We start from the raw sequence: 19,087 nt of genomic DNA, 5'->3' as shown, positions 1-19,087 counted from the left end.
AGTAATATTTCATATCTGAGAGGTACTTTGTTGCAGAGTTTATAACCAACTGTTGCCTAGTCAAGAAAGCTATCTTTGATTTTTGAGATCTTGAATTTTTACTGCCTTTGAGCTTGCTCATTTTTGTCTTAGGATTATTCTGATTTTCCTTCAGTCGTTTTAGTTTCTGCAAGAGAGAAACAGTGTTACTCATGGCCCCAAGGCCAAAAAGCCTTCCAATCTCGACAGAACATGACCACCAACTTGGCATGTTGGTACTAGCAAGTTAAATTTGAGCTCACTATGCAACTAGTGAATAGTTAGAACTGTGAACAGAGAATTAGCTATGGGATCTGCAGGTTGGATTTACAGCATGGCTCCATTGTGTGGTAGCTGTCTACCCCTGGGCAAACAACTTTCCTATCCCTGAGTGTCCTCGGCTCTCAAATGGAGATAATGACTACTACATAGTCAGAGCTCATTTGGAGGGTCAGATGTATTGAGCAAACCATTGGTTCACCCACAAGTTTGCTTATGATTTGTTTCTAAGTTATTAATTAATGGCTACAGGTTGTCCCCCTCAAACATGAGCCAATTTACTATTTAAAATATTTTCAAATGAAGCATGGAAATATTTGTAAGATATATGTAGAAATATATGACTCCTGGGGCTAACCTCACTAGACCCTTCTAACTCTTTGCTTAGACTTTATCCAGTAATAATGGGACAGACCCTTTTTCTGCCCTGGAAACCCCTGGTGCCTAGCTTAGAGTCTCTCAGAGTTTGGATGCTCACACCCAAGTCATTTTCCTCTAATTAGAGAGGGGGGCCTTTTGACTTCAATAGGTGGTTCCTTTGATCACAGTGAAGACCTTTTTAGTAATAGGCATTTAGATCTATTGTGTTGTTCTAAAATAGAAACAAAACTGGTATTCAATGCATAGTTTACCCTTCAATAAGAAAGGCTCAAAGAAAAAGAATATAAGGTAGAAAAAATATTTCAGAAGATTACATTACAGAAAATTATAGGCAACTCTTTTATTATTAAAGTAATCCCAGTGCTGGAGGGGAGAAGGAAAGGGAAGGGAAATTTGGGAACTTTGACACTGGGTGGTGTCCGTGCAAAGCTTTTTGGAGGTCTCTCTTGGTTTTTCCTCCCAGTGCTGGTGATGAAGTGAAGGGCCAGAAACTGCTTCTGGGTCTGACTGCAAGAGAGTAAATCCCAACCCTGGGGCTGCTCTGACTCCCTTTTCCTAGTCTGCTGTGTTCTGACCTACCTGGCTTTTATGGCCTCCCAGACAGTCATGGTGAATCGCCCTTTATCTTAGTCCCTTAGGACAACAGGATTTGCTCATCGACCACCCTTGCTTGTACTGTACTGTAGGACCTTGAAGGTGTTTCAGGCAATTAATGATTGAAATGTCTCTGTGGAGTTCCTGAGGGATGGAAGTATATGAGCTAAGTGCTGGACATTTTAGACAAGCCTCTATGACTGCTTAGCAGTAGGGAGCCCACCCAAGGCCCACTGGTCCCAGGATTCTCTGAGCATGCCAGGTGGTGAGGGTCAACCTGCTTGCTATTCTTATTTGGAATCAATTTCTAAATTTTATTTCTCCTTCGACACAGGAAACACTTCTTAATTTCCCTTCTTTGCTTTGGTACCAAAGCTTTCATTGAGTTCATCAGCTATTTCCTGAGTGTCTCCTCTGTACCAGGCACTGTGAGAGGAACAAAGGGGAATCAGGTCTTGAAAGGAAAGAATGTGCATGCCTTAGGTAAGAAGCAAGATGTGTCTCCAGAGTTGAGAGAAGGGAGAGCTGAAGACGCAATTAATTTTTTTCTGTTGTACTTTCTATACAATAAATTGTACTACATAAAAATCTATACTAATATCCATTTGTGTGGCAAATTCCATTATAATGAAAATCTCTGTTATCTAGCAACTTAGGCAAGTATCAGTAGAACACAATTCCAATACAGCAGAAGACTTTAGAGAGTCCCTTGGAGTGAGCTGAAATGGGATTTGACCTATATATTAAGCTTTTCATGGTTTTGATATTTTTCATTTCCATGTGTCAACAAATACCTGACTTGATATTAAAGCCAGTTAAATCAATATTTCTTGCTGTAGTCAAGGTACAGCAACATATATCCAAGGGCAACATCTCCCCAACAGCCATATTTTGTTGCTATATATTTTATCATAAACCTAACTGATTGAACTACCTTCAAAGGAAAAGGATGAAAACATCAACATAGCTACCATAAAAAAGAAAGAAAAGCCAGATAATCTGTAATCTTGTACCTTATCCCTCATTTAAGCAATTCCATAATTTATTTTGCTTTCTTAATCATAAGGAATGACAACATGGAAAATATTTTTTATTGTGATAGCTGTGGTTTCTTTCTGTATCCTCAAATAGAGCTGCTTTAATCCTTCTCCCAAATTCTGTCCTATTCAAAGGATTTCTGAGCACGTACATGTGAGCAAAGTGGCAGGTACAGCTGAACCCAAGAGTCTTGGATGTAGGAATCTTTTTATTTGTTTATTTTTTTAGACAGAGTCTCACTCTGTTACCCAGGCTGGAGTGCAGTGGTGCCATCTTGGCTCACCGCAACCTCTGCCTCCTGTGTTCAAGTAATTCTCCTGCCTCAGCCTCCCAAGTAGTTGGGACTATAGGTGCACACCACCACGCCCGGCTAATTTTTGTATTTTTAGTAGAGATGGAGCTTCACTATGTTGGCCAGGCTGGTCTTGAACTCCTGGCCTCAAGTGATCTGCCTGCCTTAGCCTCCCAAAGTGCTGGGATTTCAGGCGTGAGCCACTGCCCCTGGCCGGCCTGTAGGAATCTAATAATCAAATAATGGGAAGGAGAGTGGAGTAGAATCGCATTTCTATTTACTCTTTCTCTGAAGTTTTAACTATTTGATGATTTCTGGAAGTCACCTATTACAAACTCAATATTTCTATTAACAAATAGTCTGATACATCAGTTTATAAACACCAACATATTTATTTACTATGTGTTATCAGAAAAGCCTCACCTATCTTCCGTGTGTTCGTTGTCTAGGTGAGTACTTACCATTTATTGGGCTTGTACTCTGTGCTAAGCACTTAAAATAATTCACCTCTCACAGGCAAAATGATGCTCGAGGCACATGCTATTGTTTATATTTTCCAGATAAACGTGAGACTTCAGCTGCTAAGTAACTTATCAAAGGGTACTGAGGTAGAAAGGGTATAGTCTGAGGTTTGAACCCAAGTTTGTCTGATTCCAGAGCCTTTTCACGTTTTTTAGAGATGGGGTCTTGGGCTCTTCACAGATGCAATCATAGCGCATAATAGCCTTGAGCTCTGGACTAAAGCTATCCTCTTGCCTCAGCCTCCCAGGTAGCTGGAGCTACAAGGGCTTGCCACCATGCCTAACTCCTTTTCACTTTTTAAAGGCTGTTTTCCATAATATATTCTGAGATTGAAAAAAAAAATTCAAATTGTTAGAGTAGTACATACTCACTATAGAAAGTTTAGAAAGCAGAGAAAATTATTAAAAAGAAGAAAAATTGCCTGTAATCCTTCACCCTAGGGATTATCACTACTGAAATTTCAGTCTTTTTTCTTTCTAGGCTTAAGAAAGCTATTTATCCAAATGAGCATTGTTCCTCAAAGTTGTCCCCTTTGAGGTTTATGCATGTATTCCGACAATGTTGCCATTGCATAAAATGATTTTGGAATCCCTTTCAGAGCCAGTTTAGGAACCAGCTTTTCTCTAGACTCCCATGCACAGGTTACTTTGGTAGAAACATAGTAAAGACAGTATATCTGCTACTTGAAAACCTATCAAAATAATGCATGATATGTTTGACCATTCCTTTTTTTTTTTTTTTTTTTCCAGAGATGGAGTCTTGCTCTGTCGCCCAGGCTGGAGTGCAATGGTACAATCTCGGCTCACTGCAACCTGCAGCCTCTGCCTCCCCAGTTCAAGCGATTCTCCTGCCTCAGCCTCCCAAGTAGCTGGTATTACAGGCATGTGCCACCATGCCTGGCTAATTATTGTTTTTTTTTTTTTTTTTTTTGAGTAGAGATGGGGTTTCGCCATGTTGGCCAGGCTGGTCATGAACTCCTGACCTCAGGTGATCCACCTGCCTCGGCCTCTCAGCGTGCTAGGATTGCAGGTGTGAGCCACCATGCCTGGCCCTGTTTGGCCATCCTGTGCCTTCTGAAATCGTATGCTGCAAATATTTAACCATCCTATTAAAAATGCCATCATTGAGCCAGGTGTGGTGACTCACACCTGTAATCCCACCACTTTGGGAGGCTGAGGCGGGCAGATTACTTGAGGTCAGGAGTTTGAGACCAGGCTGGCCAACATGGTGAAATCCCATCTCTACTAAAAATACAAAAATTAGCTGGGTGTGGTGATGTGCTCCTGTAATTCCAGCTACCTAAGAGGCTGAGGCAGGAAAATCACTTGAACCCAGGAGGCGGAGGTTGCAGTGCACCAAGATCGCACTATTGCACTCCAGCCTGGGTGACAGAGCGAGACTCCGTCTCAAAAGAAAAGTTATCATTGCCCTCTCTTGAGTCGTAAATATCTTGTGCTGACTTCGATTGTAGCGGGGGATGGAATTTACCAAAATGCTGCTTCCTTCCATGTCAAAGATTGATGGATATTTTGGGGAATGTCTAAAAGTCTTTATTAAAAATTTAATCCATAAATGTTTAATATCTCATTTGACAACTCATGTTATTTATTACTTTGTCAACACAACAATGTTTGCCTTTTGTGGGGCATAAAGAAAATTAGAAAATTGTTTTTGTCAAAAGTGTGAAAAGTGTATTTTAAAATCAATTCCTTTTTTAATGGAAGTATTACACTTACTAAATTATTACCCTCCGAGGAGTTTTTGTGAAAGCAAATGTATCTAGGTGAGATGAACTGATCTTTATATAAAGTCAGTTGCATTTGTGTAGAAGTAAATGTTTCCCATAGAAGCAGGCACGCACACACACACGATTGCTATCAAAATAGCCATTGGTATACTTTATTGAAGTCAAGAAAGTCAATTAATTAAGTACCAGCTGAGTTCTTGTCACCTTGGTTTATTGCATGCAACACTAACTTTTAGAAAACAAATCTAACTTCTACCCAAGTATCGCATTGGTTGTCTTGTTTCTGCCTTATTTTTCACAGACATTCTTACCCTCCCCATTTGCTTAGCGTGACACCCCACCCCTTCCCAGACTGCTGGGCACTTGGAACACGCGCATCCTGGATGTTAGACTGGTGCAGATTGGGACAGACCAAATGTGTGCAGTTGTCCTCAGGGCTGCATTCTTCCCTTGTCTTCTGGTTGCTAAGATTTCAAAGGATGAGAATTCTCCATGCTTATGGAGGTCATTACAAAGTGTAGGCTGTGTCCTGTGTTATATCTTTGGCACTATTCATGGTGCCTAACACTGTGTTCAGTCAATGTTTGTTGGCTAAATAAAGGGTTATATTTTTTCAAAACTGGACTGGTAGGGAGAAAAAGTCCAAAAGAAAGTCAAAGTTGTAAAGTAGAATCTCAGGGCTTAAAGCCTTTAGGTCAATCCTCTCATTTAAAGATGAAGCCCAGAGAGGTCAGCTGGCTTGGAGAAGGTCACCCAGAGAGTTGGTGCCAGAGCCAGGAACAGCATCCCGTGTCCTGAGGCCCCATCCCCTTCTTTCCAGTGCCTCCCTCGCAGTTGTTCTCCAGTCATTTTGTGGAGGTCAATCTTCTGCGTCTGGTAGGACCAGTTAGCAGAGCATTTGAATCCCCACACCGTGCTCAGCAGAGTGTTAGAGACATAGGCATTCTTAAGAAACACGTGAAGTGATGGGTGACCGCGTGAGTGAGTGATCGGTTGACTTACGACCTTAGCACCCATCTTTCCGCCTGAGTGGTCACTGGTTGACTGGTGAGTTCTTTGGGATTGTGTGTACTTTATAGGATATCTTTGGGAGAGGAGAGGATTATAACAAGAAGAACAATAGCTAACATTAAATTGGACAAAATATTTTGGTGAATAGTCCAGGCTCTGGAACTTGATTTCCAGTTACATTTTCATGAGACAGGTGATTTGACCTCTCTGGAGCCTCATTTTCTGACACCTGTAAAGTGCCAGTGATACCAGGGCCTACCTCAGAGTATTGAAGAGTTAGCCTGTGTGAAGCCCTAGAACAATGCTAGACACTTCCTAAGCAGGCAATAAATGTTAGCTATTGTTGGTGTTACTGAAATGTCACTATTATATGCTAGGCAGTCTGCTAAATGCATTGCATATGTTATATGTCATCCAGTCCACAACTTTGTGAGGAAGGTACTATTATTATCCCCATCTTACAGTTGAATAAACTGAGGCACAGAGAGGTTACTCCACCTACCCAGAGTCACATAGCTATTAAGTCATGGGTGAGTAGGAATTCCCTGTCTGCTTGACTTCAGATCCTGTGCTTGGGTTTTGAGTATGATGGGAAATGGGTGGTGGGGCTACTAATTTGAGACCTGCCTGACTTCTCAAATTTCCATTTTTCCTAGAGCACTTCAGAACCCAGGCTGCTTTCAGGAACATTGCTGTGGATTCCCAGGTGAGTAGAGATGGCCCTTCCCTCTCTGTGACCTCCTACTGCTGCCATGGCCAGCTGTCCCTACACCTGCAGCTGATTCCTGGGAGCCTTGTCACAGCCTTTGGCAGCCTCTGCTGCCTCTCAGGGCTCAACACCAGAGTTCTCTTTTAGAGTGTGTTGACTGAAGTTACTCCTGATAGGGCAGTGGGGTCTGGTGGATGTAAGTCAGACCCCACCCACATCCCCCTTCCCCACCTGCCTTGCCACATCTGTGGATCTTTAGAGTAGTTTCATGCATATGAAATACTTTGAAGGACCACAAAAAAATAGGGCTTTTAAAGACATTCTTGTGATTTAGAGAGTGGTGGGCTCTGGAGCCAGACTGCGTGGCTTTCCCTCCTCACAGTGATAACCACTTTTGCTCTTGTTGTCCTTCTTGTTGAGGAATGAGCTCCTGTGATTGCAGAAGTGTGACTTGGAATTGACAGTGCTCAGTCTGCATTGAGTGGGAGCAGGACGCAGACTCATGAGACAGACAGCCTGGCTCTGTGTCCTGCCTCTGCTGCCTAATAATCGTGCATTCTTTGCATGTCACTTACTTTTCTGAGCCTCAGTTTCCTCTTCTCTAAGATGAGGATAATTATACCTATCTTGCAGAATTGTCAAGATGTTTTCAAGCTCATGTATGCAAGGCAAACTTACACAAAATTGATATTCAATAAAACGGTAACTGTTATTGTTAATCAGTATTGGTATTTGAATAGGGATATCAAAAGTATTTGCTGAACAGAAAGCATGTTGTTTTAGGTCCATATTTTCCCTGAAAGTGTTTTTATTATTATCATTTTTAAAATTTTTCCTTCCAGTGGTCTTATTTAAATTAATTTACTTAACAAGCCATATATTCCTTGTGGGAAAATCATCCTTGGTCCAGACCCTGTTAAATGATCATAAATTCCAAATTGAAATAGTCCAAATTAATGAGGTCTTATTGCCTCCTGGATATTCCATTAATGTTTAATATAAACTTGATTCTTTTTCCATAAATGGAAAACTTTAGTGGTAAGATGATTGTAACTTTTTGAAAAGAGCCATAAGTATTAGTGGGAGTTGGTTGTTTTCCATGAATAGAATTGAATATTTTGCTTCCTCATATTTGAATCACAATGAAAGCACTTTCAGTTGTTCAAAGAGAATTAATATAGAAACAACTGGTTGATTTTCTGTCTCTCTGTCTCCATACACATGTCTGCATGCACAGGCGCACACACTGCTTAGTTTTCCTTTGGTTAGGCAGCTGAAGAGTTACTATGTAAATCCTGGCAGCCTTCTACCCATCAGACAAGCAAGGGCACAATCAATTCCTGTTTTCTTGAAATGTATACCAAATAATCAGAAACTCTGATTATTCTGCTGGAAGGCAACAGCTTGATGGAAAGATGTACCAATTGAAAACAATTCTGATCATATTTTTGTCAGGAGAATGAGATGCCTCCAGCTGCCTGTCACTAATCATATTAGAGGTGGAAAGCAGGAATGTTTTACCCTGCAAAAGATTACTCTAATCATGTGTTGGAACACTACTTGTACTGGCTGCTTATCCCAGAACAGTGACATTAGACATCCTGTAACTGGTCCTGCCAGTTGGTAGTAGTCTAAACCATATGCCACATGAGCACACTTTAGGAATTTTCTAATTACAGCTCAAAGGCTTTACTTTTATCTTTTCATGCTTGTACTGCAGACATCACTGATTGAAAATGATTTCTCCCTCAGCATAATCCTATTGCCAGCAGTTATGAAAGACTAGGAAGATGGTAAATGAAGCCCACAATAACTGAAGAGGTGTCCGAATTCAATTAGGAAGAGGCCTGTCCCATGTGGACACATAAGTCATATAAATCCATTTTAATTGTGAACTGTGATAATTATCTGGTCATGTTTATTTTGGATGCAAGTGCCAAAGCTGGATTTAGACCAGAATTCCAGATCTTCAAGTTCTAATGACTAATTTGGGTATCCACCGAATCCCTTAATTCATTTCTTAATTTGTTCTCCCAGAATTAGAGAGTTGCTTGGTTACAATCATTTTCACAAATTTCTCATAGATCGAAATAAATGTACAGAGATGTTTTTCCCCCTAGGATTCACACATTTTGCTCTGATCTCAAGTAACTATTCTTGTTGTTATCAAAATAACAATAACAATGCTGACAATAACAACAAAACTAACATTTTGCAAGGCAGTGTAGGGAATATAGACCGTGGCTCCAGGAGGAATAATTTTGAGTCCCAACTCAGCTACTTACAGCAGTGGGACCTTGGTCAAGTTAGTCCCCCTCTCTGTGCCTCAGTTTCTTCTTGTAAAATGGGACAAATGAGAGTATTCATCTCATTGGGTTGTTTTGATGATTAAACAAGCCCGTATATGTAAAGTATAGGTAGGTTGATATGTTGAAAGTGCTGGCACAATAAAAAGTGTTAGTTATTGTGTTGTTATTGGGAAGACAATGGTGGACCAGAGGCAGATTTTGCTTGTAGCACAGTATTGTCATCTAAGTATGTCCCATTTCTATAGTCCACTTGGAGAACACTTATGATGGTCTGAATTTTGAATTAATCTCTATTGTTTGTGCTTGTACTCCTTAGTTTGGCTACAAAAATATCATTTTTTGGCTTTCCAGGCTTGATCAGTATTAACTTGGAACCCTTTTGGTGCAAAATTGCTTTAAAATTTGAATGAACATTTTGTTCTCCGGTATGCACAATATTAGCCTTCATTAAGAGGAAAAATTTTATTATAATATGTAAAATGTGCATGTGTGTGAGAGAGAGAGGGAGAGGGAAAGGGAGAGACAGAAAGGAAAGAGAGATTTGGAAGAATCAGCTTTAGTAAGTTCACTGGAAATTTTCAAGCTCTTTTTTTTTTTTTTTTTTTTTTTTTTTTTGAGACAGGGTATCACTCTGTCACCTGGGTTGGAGCGCAGTGGCGCCAACACGGCTCACTAAAGTTCAACCTCCTGGGCTAACACAATTCTCTTGCCTGAGCCTCTGGTGTAGCTGGGACCACAGGTGCATGCCACCACAACTGGCTAATTTTTTTGTTTTTTATAGAGATGGGGGTGTCTCACTTTGTTGCCCAAGCTGGTCTCAAACTGCTGGGCTTAAGTGATCCTCCCACCCTGGCCTCCCACAGTGGTGGGATTACAGGTGTGAGCCACCATGCCTGGCCCAAACTATTTTTTAATACAGTAAAATGCATTTATTGTCATGGCTTAGATTTAGTGATTGTGTAGGAGTGAAAGTCTACTAAGAGATAAATCTAGTAATTTAATGAACTTTCTTCATAGCTTCATAAGAGTTAATTACAATTTCTTAATTCATTGCCAAAAGAATGAATTGCTGGAATTCTTTAGGTTTTTTTTTTTAAACTAAGTTAACTGCCTGTGTGTGTCTGTGTGTGTGTGTGTATGTATATATCTATGTATTCTAGAGAAATATATACTTATATGCATCCAGAGACATGTGTAAAATATTCTGTATCAGTAGGAGAATAGATGAATAAATTGTGGTATAATTCTATGCAGCTAGACTACTATACCGCAGTAAAGAAATGAACTAGAGCTATACACAATAATGTATCCCACAGACATCATGTTGAAAGACAGAAGATATGGGGTGGGTTTGATAGTTCATGCCTGTAATACCAGCCCTTTGGGAGGCCAAGGCTGGGGGGTTGTTTGAGCCCAGGAATTCAAGACCAGCCTGGGCAATATGGTGTGAATCCCTTTTCTACAAAAAATACAAAAAAAAAAACCTTAGCTGGGTGTGGTGGTGTGTGTCTGTAGTCCCAGCTATTCGGGAGGCTGAGGTGGGAGGATCAAGTGAGCCCAGGAAGGGAAGGCTGCAGTGAGCCATGATTACACCACTGCACTCCAGTCTGGGTGACAGGGCAAGACGCTGTCTTAAAAAAAAAAAAAAAAAGAGAGAAAAAAGACACATGATTACATAACAGTCTTATTAAAAAACAGACAAAACTAAACTCTTTTGCTAAGGTGTGTATATTCAAGTGACTGAAACATTAAAGAAAAGCAAGGAACTTATTACTGAAAGAATCAGATACCAAGATAGTGCTTACCTCTAAGAGAGGAAAGAGAAAGGACCCGGAGGGCTTCCAAGGGCGCTGGCAATATTGTGTGCTTTGATGGGGCTGGTAGTGACGTGGGCAAAATAAATGAATTTTTAAATCTACTTTTCTGTTAATGAGTTATAGCAATAATTTTAAAAGTTTAGAAGATAAACAAAGCAACTATCTCTTTGGCCTGGCTTAGTTCACACCTTGTCCTGCCTGGTTTTAGGTCTAGAGATTTCTATGATTATAACTGGCTCTTAGAAGTAAATGACTGCATCATTGCATGGGAAAGTGGTCTCCAAAGTGAGATATGCACCCCAGGGAGCACTTGAGAAGATTAATTTGGGTGGGAAAAGAAATTGATTAGGACTTGCATTTACATTCATTTTGTTATCATGAAACATTATGGTAACTGATGGCAACTGTATTGACATTGGCACTGGCCTTGAGTCCACATATCTGGTGGTTAGGTATTGCCTGGGGCATAGGCGAGGTCTCCTGAGCAAAGAATGGGAGTGCCCAGCTCAGGGGCTTCCCAGTGGCTTCCCTACTGTCCCATCTGTCTTGGTTATATTGTGAAATATATTGTGCCGAGTTAACTGGATTTACAAATTCTATATTTTAGTTTTAACAAAACCTCACAAACTAGCAGAATTTTTAAAAGATTCTGGAAATAATTCTCGTAAGTTGAAGACAATTTTAATATTGCAAGCAAGAAAAGAATGGCAAAGCTTTGCATGAACTCTTTGTGAGCCACATTATGAGTTAATGACAGTGACCATTGAATCAAATCTGGCAAGAAGCTGGCCACCAAAATTTTGTGGTGTCTGGAAAACTAAGGTATTTATATTCACTGTGTTTAATCATGAACTTCGTCCTGTATGTATTGCCTTGAGATACTATGATTAGCAAATATTGTATCCATTCTGTCATCCTTTTTCCATGTTTTGTAAGGTATACAACATATTGATACAATAATACATGTATATGAATTGTAAAAAAAAAAAAAACAGACACATACAAAACATGTGAATTGAAAATAACTTGGATACTACTGTCATGTAGTTCAAAGGCTACTTACTGCTCATCGCTAAAATGTGTGGAAGAGTCTGCATACCACAATCACAGGCAGGTCATCATACCATTGAAAGACCTTAATTTTTTTTCTCTTGTGAACCTATTAAAGTGTATTTGATTGTATCACAGCCATTTCTAAAAAAGATGTGTACTGCCTCATACCAAATGTGTATCCGATACATAACACTTGTTCTACCAGGACTTAAGTAATTACTTATAATATTTCAAGGATGGAAATGATTCAAATGTTCATATGTCTGAAAAGCCGATGAATAACTCCCGAAACAAGTTAAACGATTCTTTCAGTATTGCCCCTGCAAGTTCTAAATGTTAGTGTATTGTCCCCTTTGGATCATTCATTTTAAAGCTGTGAAGAGTGTTGATTCCTTGTTTTTCAAGCACATATACATATGAAACAACTAAATTTCATATTGTTCATACTTAGTGAAATTTTCTTTCTGTTAAAAGAAAATGTCTTTCTTAGAGAAAGCAGACCGCTGAAGAGACAGATATGGTAATAACGATCATTAGTTTACTTAGCCTTGGTTTTCCACAGTGTTGAGTTATAATGTAATCCATAGTTCATCTTTTCAACCAGCTCTTAATACATTATCAACCCAGTGCCTCACACTGTTTACAAGGATGATTTATTATTCGTCAGATTTTAAGTACTAATCCATGAAATGTTAAACTTCTATTGGCAGCCACTGCAGGAAGGTTTGCAGGTGTCCTGACTAATGCTTTGAAAGACGAGCATTAGCAGTAAATCACAGCATACAAAATTTTTTAATAAAGTAATGGAAAGGATTTTGCATTCTGGGTCCTCTAAGCTTTGGTATTTGGAAGTTAGTTATGTGGGAAATTAAAGGGGTAAAACATTCTCGGGCTTTAACCCTTGAACTCTGGGCCAGCCATAGTCAATAGCAAAAGCATCTTTGTAGCTTTGTTCTCCTAACCCTGAGATTTCTTGGCTATGGGAACTGACAGAGTGCCAAGTATAGGCCTAATTGCATTCCTGGTTACTGAGAAAAAAAAATCTCAAAGGAATTTTCCTTTTCTTTCAAAGGGGTACCTGGGCATTTTCTGGGATAGCAAAATTGTTTATAAGATGTTTGCAAAACATTCTGAAAAGAGAACTTGAAGAGGGCTCTGACAGCCAGTTGAAAGGCATGTGTGGCTTACCTAGAGCAGTGGAGAGTTAGGGAGATGCAATTTAAAATGTGAGAGAGATGTGACTTTGTCCTCTAAGAGCTCGCTTGCTCCCTGATGCACAAGCTGATGGCCTCTCTTCTTTTTCTTTCTCTATGTTCTGCTCAAAGATTTAGCAAGATATTACATAAGATATTCAACTAGCTCCCTAATAGACTGCCAGCTGTCTAGGTTCTGCTGTGTTCACCAGTATTCCCTGTGCTGTGTCCACTGCCTAATACATAAGACATACTCAATTAGTATTTGTTGAATGAACATATATACTCAGGTATTTTCTTCTATGATCTATATATTGGTGATTAATTTATTGAACCAGATATACTCTGAAACAAATTAACTATTTTTGTTGTTTTTTGAGATGGGGTCTCACTCAGTTGCTCAGGCTGGAGTGTAGCAGTCCAATAATGGCTCACTGCAGCCTCAACCTCCTGGGCTCAGGTGAGCCTCCCACCTCAGCCTTCAGAGTAGCTGGGAATACAGGTGTGTGCCACCACTTCTGGCTAATTTTTGTATTTTTTGTAGAAACGGAGTTTCACCATGTTGCCGAGGCTGGTATTGAACGCCTGGGCTCAAGCAATCCACCCACCTCGGCCTCCCAAAGTATTAGGGTTGCAGGTGTGAGCCACCATGCCCAGCCCCAGGTTAACTCTAATCAAGGAATCAGTAGCTAATTTTAGTAGATTGAGATCTTCTAATATATGGAGTTTATATTGTAGTGGGAGGGCCAGACAATGAGGAAACATGTAATCAAGTGAATAAACCCAATAGTTATAGCGCGTGATGAGAGCTGCAGAAAACCTGAATAAGGCAAGTGCTGTGATGTAGAGTGAGGGCTTGGAGAAACCAAAGCCTGGAACAACCTGAAAGCCCAGTGGTACAGAAGGAATTGATACAACCTTCCCAAAGGCTTAATTTACTCCAGTAGTTAGCATGTACAATGAAAAGATTCATCTTATCACAGCTTTTCTTAATGAAAATAGTTGTGCCGAGTTCTTACCATACTAAGAATGTCAGTCTACTTTATAGAATTTTGTTTTTAACACATCAGTTGGTTAGCACCAGTGCGAAGGCCAAGGGGTTACCTCTCCACTTCACTTCCCTTCTTCTCCAAGCTGCACTTCTCTCTCAAAGCCAGGCAGCTGTCTCCCAAATGTGCACTGTCAGTCGCTTCGGAAACCAGATGACCAAAAGAGGGTGGATCAGCACAAATTTCTCATCAAAGCTGAAGGAAAGAAAGAGAAAGAACCTCAAAGCCAATGCCCTGCTGACTGTGGGTCAGAAGTGTTATCTTTGTATCTCAAGGACAGAAGGCTTAATAAAGATTTGGGTACAAAGTACACATCATCCTTCAGGCATGCTGAACGATGTCAGCCAGAAAGCTGTTCCTTAGGGTTTACAATTTCCCCTTTCTCCTAAATTAAAAAATGCTAATGTGAACTGTTGACTCTCAACAACACATGTTATTATTGTATATAGGGCAAAGAGTAAATAAGACACTTGCCTCATGAAATAACAGTTCATTTTAACTCAGCAAGCTGGAAGTAATTTTAGCTTTTTTTTTTTTCTTTTTTTAATGCTTCTATATGGAAGTAGGCCACAATCATTTTTATTCCACTATTCTTTATAACCCTATAGCGTGCTTCCTGTTTATGCTTTTAAGACCTGTTTTTAAAGACCCTTAAGGGATATCCTTTAATACATTCCTTTTGAAAATAATTATTCATCTATAGTACCCCCTTACAATGTCTGAAGGTTTGAAAATATAGGAACTTCTTAATGAGATGTGTTTAATGGTCTATGCAGAGTATTGAAATGTTTACACCTGGTTTAGTTAACATAAATTATATTTAATTGGTCATTCTGGAAAATAAGTAGATATTTTAGAATAGATTCAGTACCTAAAATCCACCATTTGCTTTTTATGTATAGTATCCATAGATTAAATTCAATGCATGTATTTATGGATTTAAAAACATGCTTGCAATAACATAAAGTCAGTTCTTAGGGACTTTTAGAAATAATACAAGGAACATGTCTTGTCTGGGCAAGCAGAAAACATCCATGTGGGCCAGAAGATCTTTATAATTTTTTACAAAGTTTAAAGTGCAATACAAATGTAATTATGTTACTGTTACTTTTTAACATTTGTGACATGAAGAACTTCTGGGTTGAATGACAGTCCATAATTTTTTGTTCAAATGCCGATTATGTTCCTGTTTAGAGTGAGATTTCCCTTTTCACATGCAACCCTTGTGTCGGGGGTGCCCTGAGTTCCTTAGATGAGATCGTTCACACTGCAGTTGACTTTTCAACTCTCCAGATGACACTTGTGCCTCCACGTGATCCTTCACCTGATGCTTTAGCTGGAAGTCTCATTTTTAGAAAGAAACCTCGACCCACATCACATCTGCAATCTAAGAGCCTCACTGTGGCCATCTCCCCAGTTTTGCCCATGCACTAGAAAAGGGCTGAGCAATCGCTCATCCTTGGTATTGGGTGGCCTCTGTTATGGTCCTCTGATGTATGCTGTGCTCGCAGAGTTTCTCTGCCCTGCACTCTTTACTCTTGCTGCTTTGGTGTCTTCTTGTGGCTGGTATGTGTTTTGTAGTTATCCTGGCCACCAGCAGTTTTTTCTGCAGATCCTCTGTCCTGCTGGGTATCTCTATTCCTTCCTGTTCCCCCAACAACACATTCTCTGCACTTCAGCTTCTTTTGTTTGCCCTCAATGCTACAAGAAACCAGAAACAAGAAAGCGTATCTTGGTAATATTCCTCTGCCGATTTTCCACTGCCCTCTTCCCTGGATGAAATTGCTCTTTTCCACAGCACTCTAGTGTTGCCAGCTGCATCTTTGTTCTCTGCTCTTTCAGAGTGCTCACATGGAGGGGGTGCAGCGGGAGGTGGGGAGGGCTGTGGGGAGGCACGGCCCTTTCTGCTCAGAGTGGTCCTCCAGAGAAGTGCCGCATTGTCCGGATTGAGGACCTGACCATGGGAAACAGACTTCCTGACAGTCACCATGGGTTACACAAATATTACTTCCATTTAGTTTGACCTTTCATTGTGCTCGAAAAATGACTGAAAATACTTAAATCATGTATAGTATTTTTCTGGAAACAAAAATAAATGGGGTTCTTTTCAGAAGGCACACTTGAACTTTTGCCCTTGCTCTTCCTTTTTGAGCCATTTTATCCAATTCAATGTTTTCTTTTATCATGCATTTTGCTTTTGTGAGAAACAGTCAGCTAATGTCTCTGCTGATAAAATTATGAATCACAGAAGCAATGTAACTGTTAAAGATAAGGATAGCTCTTGTGGCCCTAAAGTACTTAGTTCTGGGAATTCAGTTTTACTAATATTTCTTAAGTGCTTGCTCTGTATGTGCACATATGTGTCACTGGCAGACCGACTTCTTAATTCTAAAACTGCTTTAATGCATTATCCCAACCAATTCTCACAACAGCCCTGCGAGGTGGCTAATGTTATCATTTATCTGTGTTTTATGGATGAACACACAGAGGCACAGTAAAGCTGAGTAATTTCCTCAAGGTCACACGATTAACCCTGGGCAGGGCCTGGATTTGAACCTAGGCAGTCTGACTTCAGCACCTATGTTCTTAACCACTGAACTAAACTCAATGACTCAAGTACATCATAGAACCTCTGAGAACCTAAGTTTCCTCATCTCCAAAATGGGAATAGTAACACTTACCTGACTAAATTGTGAGGATCAAATAAAATAATTACTTGAGAGGATGCACTTAATTGTGATGTGCTCAGGCATAAGGTTGAAGTCTGGGGGAAATGTTGATATGGTGTTTTCTGTTAGGAGTCTCATTGGTGAATTTGTCCTTTGCTGCTTGGATATTCTGCTGGTTCAGATGAAAAACTGTGTTTTTCTTAAGGCTGTTTTGAAACCACAGGAAGACGTCAGGTTTCACAATGAAAGTGATCCTTTCTTTCCAAAACAGTGGCATTTGGAAGCATTTAGAGGATAGGCAAAATTAACCGTAATTTTTTAAATATTTATTTATTTATTTATTTATTTTGAGACAGAGTCTCACTCTGTCGCCCAGGCTGGAGTGCAGTGGTATGATCTCAGCTCACTGCAACCTCCGCCTCCCGGGTTCAAGTAATTCTCCTGCCTCAGCCTCCTGAGTAGCTGGGACTATGGGCACCTGCCACCATGCCTGGCTAATTTTTTATATTTTTAGTAGAAACCGGGTTTCACTGTGTTAGCCGGGATGGTCTCCATCTCCTGATCGAGATCCGCCTGCCTCAGCCTCCCAAAGTGCTGGGATTACAGGCGTAAGCCACTATGCCCGGCCAACTATAACATTTTTAATATGCCAAGTAAGTTCAATATCTGTTTTCCTTTTACTCTAATCTCCCTTTGATATAGCACTTGACACTCCCTCCCTTTTTTCTAAATCATGCAAAGTAAGTTTTCTTTCCAGTGTCTATCTACCATGTACCATGGACTTATCACTAACTATCACTCAATGTGTAATACTGCACCTGGGACCATGTCTTGTACTGCCAGCACAGGGCCCTGAAACACAAGAGATACTGGGCAAGGTGTAGGCCAATGGAAGACAGATGGAAAACAAGTCCAAAGATAAAGACTTAGAAAGGCTGCAGACCAAAATGACTGTGCTTCAAAATGTGGGACAGGAGACCAGAGCTGCGGAAGAGTTCACGGGGTTGTATTGGAAGAGGACCTGGAAACAGAATGGAAGAGGACGCTGAGAAAGGCAAGCTTAACAGGAGGCTGGTTGTTCTCTTGCAGCTGCTTTACAGGGGAGTGAAGCCTTCCTCTTCCGTCTGATGCTGGGCCTGCCTTCCCTGCTGTGCAGCTCCTCTGTGTCTGTGGGGCTGGTACCTTCATTTCCATTATGTTCACACAAGTCAGGATGTTGGGGAGCTGAGCCCTTACAGTCCCATGGGGGAAGTGAAGAGCCAAAGGCCTGACTTTCTGTGATTCTTTGGAGGTTTTAGGCACCCTAGAAATTTGAGTTTTTCCTGGTGTTTTCTGGGACTGGTATTACATACCCAGGGTCACCCTGTTTGGGGGCTCTTCCAAGGAGAGTTTGTGATCATAATGAGTTATATTTTCCTCCTTTCTGGATAAGAACAATATCCTTGCCATTCAGTCTCCAAATATAGCGGTTATGATAGAAAAATATCCTTATGTTAGGAAAGAAGTTGGCAGTCTCAACGAGGCAGAAATGTCCAATTTAGAAAACACATCTAAAAGGAAAAGCTGCTGTAAGTCCTTTGTGGAATCAGGTGGAATATAAATGAATAAATAAAAAAATTTCAAATAAAATGTGAAAAAATTTCAAATAAAATTTCAATAAAATACATTCTTCTTTCTCTCTTTAAGGTACTTGTTGATTTTGCCTAAACTTCAAATGTAATTTTTTTGTCACTTCATTAAAATGTCAGACTTCAAACTGATCTGGCATCTAATTGGGAGAATAACTTGGATGGAGATTTTTAGCTGGTGCATGTAATCAGCACTACAATAACATTGTCAGGGACTGACCATTTAGAATGTTTTTAAGAATGTTGGTAAGTGTATAAGAAAAGTACTTAACACAGGGGAGGGAGAAAAGGCATCAGGTCCCAAAGGAAGAGCCAAAATGGAATGTATGTCAGTCTTGGCTGGAAGTGTATAAATAGGGAGTATGTAGTATAAAATCACCTAATTGATTAAGGTGTCTGTGGTAAACATTCTAGGCTTAGTGCCTGGAAGATGACATAATCTGTAAAACAAACCCCCACGACACGAGTTTACCTATGTAACAAACCTGGACATGTACCTCAAATCTAAAATAAAAAAACTATGGATTCTTTCCTGCTTATTATGAAAGCAGTGTATGTTCAGAGTAGGAAAATTAGAAGACATAGATAAAACAGAAGAATGCCCCAAATCTTCCCACCCAGAGAACCACTTTAAAAACTCTTAAATACATTTCCAGAATATTTGTCAGAATTATGGATACAAGCACATCTCTCATACTTTACCAACCCAAGGGTGCCTGTTCAGTTTCTCTTCATGTAGTACTAAGCTGATCATAACACTTGATAGGCAAGTAAGTCA

At 40.1% G+C, this 19,087-nt stretch overlaps 1 protein-coding gene across 14 annotated transcripts in view; it reads left to right on the top strand.

The window, feature by feature from the left end:
• The window catches only part of SPATS2L (spermatogenesis associated serine rich 2 like), a 1,108,221-nt gene that overhangs the window by 954,133 nt on the left and 135,001 nt on the right, over positions 1-19,087 (top strand). For 13 of the 14 annotated variants that reach the window (XM_050750707.1, XM_050750712.1, XM_050750709.1 and 10 more), the window contains one exon: positions 6,539-6,588. Coding sequence is in view for 1 of the 14 variants with exons in the window: in XM_050750704.1 (XP_050606661.1) it covers positions 6,539-6,588 (50 nt within the window). In the remaining 13 variants the exon portion in view is untranslated. Of the gene's footprint in view, positions 1-3,873; positions 4,005-6,538; positions 6,589-19,087 lie in introns of all 14 variants that reach the window. The other variant, XM_050750711.1, reaches the window with a different exon arrangement.

Source organism: Macaca thibetana, chromosome 12 (assembly GCF_024542745.1).
Source record: "Macaca thibetana thibetana isolate TM-01 chromosome 12, ASM2454274v1, whole genome shotgun sequence".
NCBI lineage: Eukaryota > Metazoa > Chordata > Mammalia > Primates > Cercopithecidae > Macaca > Macaca thibetana.
Note: the sequence above shows the minus strand (reverse complement) of the source record. Positions and strands in the feature narration are given on the sequence as shown.